The sequence below is a fragment of the Malus sylvestris genome, chromosome 15 (genome assembly GCF_916048215.2).
Source record: "Malus sylvestris chromosome 15, drMalSylv7.2, whole genome shotgun sequence".
Lineage (NCBI taxonomy): Eukaryota > Viridiplantae > Streptophyta > Magnoliopsida > Rosales > Rosaceae > Malus > Malus sylvestris.
Genome location: NC_062274.1, coordinates 8987230 through 8996141, shown reverse-complemented (window position 1 = coordinate 8996141; position 8912 = coordinate 8987230). Strand labels below are relative to the sequence as shown.

Here is an 8912-nt window from a genome sequence, read left to right as displayed (position 1 = left end):
ACCAAATGTACCATAAAACCAAATGTACCCATTATTATGTAACCCTTTTGGTACATTTAGATTTCAAATGTACCAAAATTTCAAATGTACCATAAATCCAAATGTGCCCATTGTCAAGTAACCCTTTTGGTACGTTTAGATTCCAAATGTACCAAAAGACCAAATGAACAAAAAATCCCAAATGTACCACAAAATCAAATGTCTCTATTAGATAACCCTTTTGGTACATTTACATTCCAAATGTACCGAGAAATACAAAAAATCAAATCCACTATAAAACTAAATGTGTCCATATTATAGGTAACTAGACGTAGCTATATAATCAAACAAATATTTATTATGTGTTGGATCTTCTAAATAATAAAATCTAACAATTTTTTTTTGTAAATATTGTACTATATTCACACAAAAAAGTAAAAATTATAACAAACAATAAAAAAATGCATAGAGATGGATAATAAATGCATAAATATAGGGATAATAGGAAAAGAAAAAAAAATGAAATGCCCAGGAGAAGTTGTGAAAAACTAAAATTCTAAACAAAATTGAACTTATGTGAAAAAGCTGAAATTAATAACCAAAATTTTAGGAAAATGTTTAATCAAATTTTCAAAAGGAATGTATGTTTAGTCTAAAAAATTAAAAAACGAGGCGCCTATATCAAAACGCCCCTAATTTACTAGCTACATGTCCCTAACTACCCCAATTCATTTTCTAGCTGACAACGTGACACATCGCTTTTTACTGGGCTATCAAATGAATCGTGTTTATAAAAAAATAATCATTTTCGGATTCTTTTCCATGTTTATCATATCATGTCAATTATCTTAGGTAGCGTTTGGTACGCAGACGGGACGGGACGGGACGGAACGGATGTTCTGTGTTGTGTTTGGTACGCACAGGACGGAACATGCCAGTTGTTCCGTTCTGCGTTTGGTAGTGCATGGACGGAACAGAACCAAAAGATTAAAATGACTAAAATACCTATGTTCCGTTCTGCGATTGGTAACGCATGGATGGAACAGGACAATTTTTTTATTTTTTTTTTGTTCAAATTTGAACGCTATTATCCATTATTTGTTTTTCTTGGTCCAAATTTTAGTAGGTATATGTTGTGTTCCACATGCAAACCCTTTTAAAATTTGTATTTTTTAATCTCCCAGTTTTCTACAACTCCATTCAAATTTTCAGCACAAACCCATCAAATTTTATTATGCAAATTGCAAAACCCACACCCTGATTCAATTTTTAGTTCCTAATTTTGGTCCTTTCAATTGTGGGTTGTTGTTCTGGGAGTTCAGGTTCTGCAAACATTAGAATTTGCCTTGATTCGATGGACACCCCTCTAAATATTCCCCATTGCATTGCGTGGCAAACCACACAAGAGCACAGGAGAAATGTTGAAGACCATGTTTCATGTTGTTCCGTTTTACGTTGTATTTGTTGTTTCGTGTGGTTTGGTTGGTTGTGGTTGTTTCGTGTGGTTTGGTTGGTTGTGGTTGATTATTGGAACCAAACACCGACGTCTGAACAGTAATGTGTTCAAATGCATACTTTTCGCTTCGCAGGTAAATGAACCAGACCCGCATTAAACCACAAGCAAGCAATCTTCGACTCAAATAGATGGTGTAATAATATATAAAGCAAATTTCTTTGATCACTTGCATATCGAAACAAAATTTTTGAGATCTAGAACCATATCCAACTACAAATAGAAACTTAAAAACACAGCATTGATCTGAAAGTAATACTGAAGATGTCAAGTCTTGATACAGGAAACGCACCAAAAGCAAGTCCCTTAGTCGAAAAGGCTGAAACCCATATCCTGCAAAAAAAGAAAAAAACGATTTTAGTAGTTATTAAACAATCACAATAAAATTAGAACAGCCCAGCTTGCAAACAAAGCAAACTAGATATTATCAACAGCTGCATTTGACATAATATACTTACATCGTCTGATTCTTCCTTTTCTTCCACCTTCTCCTCCTTCTTCTGCTCGGCAGCGGCAGGAGCAGCAACCCCACCACCACCGGCGGCTGCAGGTGCGGAATAAGCAACTGCACCACCACCAGATGGAACAGATGCCAACTTCTCCCTTCCAGATGCGATTAGCTCGGTGATATCTTTTCCCTTGACTTTGGACAATAGCAACTCAATCTTGTCACTATCAGCCTCGGCTCCAACTGTAACCAAACAAATAATGAAGTTACATTTCAGAGTGCAAAACGTTGTTGTACAAATAATAATACACTTTTTTTAAATACTAGTACCAAGGGCAACCTAAGCATCTTCTCTGTGCAAACAGTACCTTGTCAAGGATAATTTACTACTAATGACACATCTCACATATGAAGGTATTTTCTAACTTTTCATCATCCCGGATAACATAATGACCGAATTCCAATGACAAAACCACTTCCATTTCAATACAGAAATTCAACCATGCGCATGGATATAGGTTGCAAGACTGATTATCAAAATTCCATCTCAAGTTAAAATTAATAAAAACTAATAGACGAAATGAGCATTACGCAACCGAAATCTCCACAATTTTGTTTTAACATATAAACTAAATGAATAACTCTTTCATCCAAAAGTGGATGGGTGCAGGACTAGAACCCTTGCCAATGGTGTAGGGGTTAAGAGTTCAAAACAAATTCAAGCTAAGAGGACTAACATGACTAGGAAACCTGTATATAAAAGACTACATATACTAATTATCAGCATCCGTATAACAAACCGAAAAAATCCATCAAACATAAATTTAAATAAACCAAGAAAAGCCCACAAATGGAAATCCCAATTTAACACAAACAATATAATGACAATAATAACAATTTTAACTTGAATCGCACGTCGTTGCAGCAACAAAGAATTTTTTTTAATATAAAAGTTACCTGATCCAAGAATGTCCTTCAAGTCAGCAGCTAGCTGAGGAGCTCGCCTTCCCTCCCAAAACAGCGAGCAAGTATGCAGCAACAACCTTCATCTCTGCCCATCCAAACATCACAAGGAATCAGACACACACACACATTTAAACATACACATACACGCATATACATATGAGAATCGGAAGAGAAATTCAAAGATTTATGCACAAAAAAATCAGATTCAATTTTCTCTATGGTATTACGAAGATGGATGGAGGTATGTTGAGGAGAACTTACCGTATTACGTATAGGGTGAACAAAGAGAGAGCTTTGTAGCAGAGCTTCAATGGCGGCCGGATAGGGAGATGCAGATCTGAACAATTGGGTAAACAAAGAACTTACCGTATTACGTATAGGGTAAACAAAGAACAAATAAAAAACATTTGAACAATTGGTTTTCACTGTAATGCCATAAAATTACAAAGAAATTTTTTTACAGAGAAAGAGAGACCGAGAGCTACACAAAAACAGATCGAACCTGGAACGGAGATGCAGATCTGAAGATGCTATACGGAAGAGGATCGCAGAGCTGCTACACGGAAGAGTTGCGAAGGGGAGATGCAGAGCCGCTACACGGAAGAGTTGCGAAGGGGAGATGCGAAGAAGATGAGGAGGAAGGTTGCGAAGAGGGTCAGCGGCGGAGAAGAAGAGAAATGATTTTTAGGGTTTGTTATATGATTTTGATGCTGTAAATTTTGAAAAAGACAAGGGGCATTTTTGTCCTAAAATGTTAAAAATTTATGTCCCACGGACGTGGAACAACCCGTTCCACGGGAGGGAGGTGGAACAAAAAATCATCAAAAACTTGTCCCGTGGAACACCTCGTCCCACTCTTTTTAGGCGCACCAAACGCGGGACGGAACGCCTCGTCCCGTTCCATCCCGTCCCGTCCCACGTACCAAACGCACCCTTATTGAATTGTATTGTGTCAAACACGTTATTTATTAATTTATTAAATTATGTTGTGTGAAACGTATTATCTTAATAAGTTCTTATATAATGATCCGATAACTGTTATGCAATAAATTTGGCATGCCTAACTTTCCGTTTTGGTCATATCCTATAGCAAATGGCACGCATGCACAATCGAAAAAGTTGGCCAAGAATTATCCGACAGCGTGGCTGGCAGAATGGGGCGTTCAAACACATTCTAAATATCCTCGTTCTGTCACACACACACGTGGCATGTTGCAACAAAGTAGTGTATGTCACTTATCTTGTCAGGAAAGCAAAACCGAGCCAAAATTTGAGTAATTTCACTAAAGGACAAAGGATATTTTGGGACTTAAAGGGCAAAACCTTGATTGTCTATCCACCATGCCAAACAAAACTCACTGAAGATGCTTGTAAGGAATCTATAAAGTTTAAAAAGCTAAAAAAAAAGGTGAAGGTATCCCTTTGATTTCACGAAACATTATTTTACTTTGAAAAAATCAACTAAAACAAGAAAGTTTTAACAAAAGTTCTATTTTAATAAAAAATTATATTTTTACATTAAAAAAATTAAATCTAAGATTATTTACTTTACTCTTTATTTTATAATTATCGTTAAAATTCAAAGTTTTTAAATTCTTAATTTTCCTTTAAAACAACCCAAAATAAATTATAAAAATAATTAAAAAGGAAAATTATATAGAATTACTCCTCAAACAACCCACCGGGTTTGTCCCGATTTCGTTTTCTTAATAATTTATCTGTAAATTACAAAAAAAAAAGAAAAAAAGGAAAATATCACAACGGATGACATTCATCCTAATCTTTGAAGATGACGTCACTGGCCATACTCATCAACGACCCGATCGCATCCGGCGGGAACTTCCTCGCGAACAGAAACGGGTCCCGCCGTTCCCTCACCGTCAAAACAGTGTCGTTCCAGCTCTCCTCCTCGTCGCCGTACCTCGGCCTGTTGTTCCTCAGCGATTGTATCAACTCGGGCCCCACCTCGGAGGCGTTGTACGTGCGGGGGTGGCCGTCGAACCTCCCCCGCCAGTCCACGTGCGTCAGCGTGGCAGGCACTAGCCCGCCGGGGTCTCGCATGTTGAGGAGGGTAGGAAAGTAATTTTCCTCGGGGTAACACGTGTACCAACGCTCGCACGGTAGCTTGAACTTGGACCAAAGCCGGTGGTCGCCCACCACCATCCTCGCATGCTTCCGCTTCAGAACCCAAAACTGGGACCCGATCCGAAACTCCTCCAGCTTCACCTGCGGCAACATCGCGTCCGCCCCACGCGCTGCCCATCTATCGTACGCCCCGATCTCGTTATCCAGAACCTCGATGAAACTCTTCTTCGATCGGGCGAGCGTCCGGTACGTGAAGTTGAAGGAGTGGAGGGGGATGCACGAGGGAGAAATGAGCGCAAACATGGCGTTCGTTTTGTCGCCGAGAAGCGCGTGGGCGAGCAAGCGGCGCGCGGCCGAAATGAGCGTGGAGGTGAACCGCTGGGCAGGTTTGGAGGGGATAACGCGGTGCGCGAACACGCCGGAGAAAGGCGGGTCGTAGGGGAATCGCGGGTCGGCGTGGACGTAAATGGAGAAATGGGTTTTGGGGATTTTGTTGAAGAATAGCTCCCAGAGAGGGGAGAAGGGGAGAGGGGTGGTGGTGAGGAAGAGGAAGGCGATTTTGGGGCGGGCGGATCGTGGGGGGCGCGAGTTGACCCGAGCGGCGAGGCGGAGGAGAGCGTCTTCATCTAAAGGGAGGGACTTTGGCGGTGAAATTGGGTTAAAGTCTGTTAGGGGTTTGGAGGGTTTTGTGATTTGGGAGGGGGAAATGGTGGCGGTGGTTTTTGTGGCCGTTGGGCTGTTGATGGTGAAGATTACGGTGAGAGGGAGACACAGAAGAACGGCGCAGATGAGAGATAAAGGCGTTGGGGAGAGCATGGTGAATGGTTTTCGTTTAGAGAGAGAAAGAGAGAGGGAAGAGGACAGAGAGACAGTGACTGGTGGGATTTTTAGTAAAATGGAGAGTGAGATTCGGTGGAAGAAGAAGAAGAAACGGCGGAGATGAGATTGATGACAACCCAAAAGCGTTAATTTATTTTATTTTCTTCATAATTTATTTTATTAATTTTTTGTTTGGAGGGAATTAAGGGGATTTAATACTAAATGACGTGATTTATGTGTGAAACCTGATTAGACTCGAATTAAACCTGAAGAGATTCCTTACAATCCTTAATCCTCGATATTTTTTTATTAATTTGAAAGCGTGCATGACATAGTAATCATAATAAAGCATGCATGGTGGGGGTATTTGTGTTTCGGTGATGAAGAACGGATAACAAATAAAAATTATTTATATTAAAACATATAGTGGAACAGGTCGTATTTTACTATATTAAAAATAATTCATAGTGATTTAGGATGAATTCGAAACCAATTTTTTATCAAGCGAATCACATGGTGGCTGTCAGAAAAAAACTGAATTACTCTACTGAGTTATTTTAGGGAAATTTTATTTAAAGTCATAAAATTTTTTTCAACATCCAATTTAAACTTTAAATGTAAATTGTCATTTTTATTCTATTGTATAATTACCACTAAGTACAAAATAAAATTAACAATAAACTGAAATGTATTAATAAACCCACATCTAATAATCAAACCCTACCATCATGGAATCTTTATCCTACGTTCATTCTAACTAAAACCTATGACGCTTTCCTAGAGAAAAACAAGCTCTTTTTGAACGATGGATGGTGATTTAGAAGTTTTGAATCCTCCAACTAAAGTATGAATCAATTTTTGCAAGTTTTGTTTTTTTTTTCGTTTGATTTCAAATTTTATTAGGATTTATGAACAAAATCAGCACATTTTCTAAAGCATAATTACTAGCACAAACATATACATAGGTTTAAAATTTTAAAGTCTAGCAACTTGTGCGAATGTCACGCTTTCTTCTCCTTTAATTTGTGAAGGGTAGAGGCTATACTTTGCTTGTAGTTTTGATGGCAGTGCATAGCAGCACTATAGCTATTGTTCTTGAATTTAAAGGTGTTGAGATGCTTCTATCCAGTGAAACAAATGTATGTAGTCTCCAAAATCGTCCCCTTCTTTCTCTTGTTTCAATCAATATTGGTTTTCATAATTTAATTCGGTTGTTTGGATGTCGAAAATGTTTTGATTTCATTAAAATATAGAAACGTGAGGTTCAAGTAGGTTCATAGCATGAAAAAATATGCCTTCAAATTTAGAGTTTATTTTTTTATCTTGATTATGATAATTAAAACATAATCTTGTTTTGATTACGAAATTATTAGGTACCCTTATCATCATTTAATGGGAAGAAACTGTGCCTCTACTTCTCTGCAAATTGGTGTAGGCCTTGCAATTACCCCTCAGCATTGCAAGAACATGACTTTATGAAATGCTTAGAGTGGAAGGCAAAAAGTTTAAGACAATCTTTGTCACTTTTCGGTTGTGATCAGGTAAAAAATGAACACTTCAAGTGCATGCCATGGCTGGCATTGAACGGATGCTATTTTTCATAAAAGATTGAGTGACATCTACCGCATAGAATGAGTTGTAGAATGTTGATTTTGGGTCTTTATTTTTTAAATGGTTGTAAAGATAAATTTATATATTGAATTTGGTTTGTGATGGTAGTTTAGGTAGTAAGTTGGGTTTAAAGAGATACTTAAAATTTAATTAAAAGTAATGTTGGTTTAGAAAGTTAGTTAGATGTATAAAGAAGCTATATGGGTTAAAATACAATTTTTCGTCTTTTTATCTCCGAAAGGAAGTTGTTTGTATCATACTTGACCAATCCCGAAACTCCTGAGCACCGGTCAATGTTATACCGTCAAGGACCCAAAAGAGTTTCCCTCCAACCAGGAGACCAATCACAGCGCGACACGTGTTGACATCAGAAGCCAATCATAGCGCGACACGTGTCAACATCAGAAGCCAATCACAACACGACACGTGTCAATGTCAGAATGAAACTAGAAACTATCTTCTATAAATAGAGATCATTCTCTCACAATATTTCTTAATGTCATTTGTACTAAATCATTCACTAGTACTCACTAAATGAGAGCTTGAACCTATGTACTTGCGTAAACTCTTCACAATTAATGAGAACTCTTCTACTCTGTGGACGTAACCAATCTGGGTGAACCACATACATCTTGTGTTTGCTTCCCTGTCCTTATCCATTTACTTACATATCCACACTACTGACCAGATCAATCTAGCGAAGGTCACAAACTTAACACTTTCTGTTGTACCAAAGTCCTCGCTGATTTTGTGCATCAACATTTGGCGCTGTTTGTGGGAACGACACTTATTCCCACTCTCTTAAGCTTTACCAAGCTGGTTTCCACCATTCGTACACTCTTTTTTGACCAGGCATCCCTTTCCAACATAGGGAGCGAAGGAAGCCACAACACATAGAATGACATCTCTCTTGCACCTAGTGCGAAACAACGAAAGAATGAAGGAAAGAGGGTTGCTCTTCAAGCTAAAGTCGATGAGCTAGAAGCTCAGAACAACAAGATAACAATGAAGAATGAGGTCATCCAGGAGCAGTATGAGAAGCTCTTTGAGAGCTCCACGAAACTAGGCGTACTCAAACACGCTAACTCATTACCCCTATGGACATCAACCATTATCTGGGTGCCTCCCAACATGTAGGGTCACCTCCCTTTGACATGGGTATCCTTGATGATGAGCGAGCTAATCATCAAAACATTGATCAATATGAAACTTCTCTCAACCCAGATGCTTCGACCCAAAGTAGAAGAAGTGGAGGAATACACATTCTTGCAGAAGGGTTGGAATGACCGAAAGTCGTTTATCGTGATTGCCGAGACTTCCTAAAGCAACGTCGACAGAATCCCTTCTACATATCCTCGAAGATCAATGACCCAAGGGTTTTTGAAAGACTCGGTCCCCTTCCACAACCCAGGCCAACTGCCAATCTAGGGAATGAACAACAGGTCCCAGAGGAACATGAAGGTACGGGGGACTCTGAGGTATTCCGACATA

General features: G+C 38.7%; 1 protein-coding gene and 1 pseudogene across 1 annotated transcript; both read right to left on the bottom strand.

The window, feature by feature from the left end:
* Nucleotides 1–1632: 1632 nt before the first annotated feature.
* Nucleotides 1633–2989, bottom strand: LOC126601621 (60S acidic ribosomal protein P2-2-like; annotated as a pseudogene).
* A 1579-nt stretch (nucleotides 2990–4568) lies between these two features.
* Nucleotides 4569–5957, bottom strand: LOC126601619 (glycosyltransferase BC10). Its single transcript, XM_050268346.1, has one exon. It carries the CDS (start codon nucleotides 5805–5807, stop codon nucleotides 4683–4685), a length of 1125 nt encoding a protein of 374 aa, XP_050124303.1. The 5' UTR covers nucleotides 5808–5957; the 3' UTR covers nucleotides 4569–4682.
* Nucleotides 5958–8912: the final 2955 nt, after the last annotated feature.

Coding starts and splice junctions, on each gene's coding strand:
- LOC126601619 (XM_050268346.1), bottom strand. CDS start 5,807: ATGCTCTCCCCAACGCCTTTATCTCTCATCTGCGCCGTTCTTCTGTGT.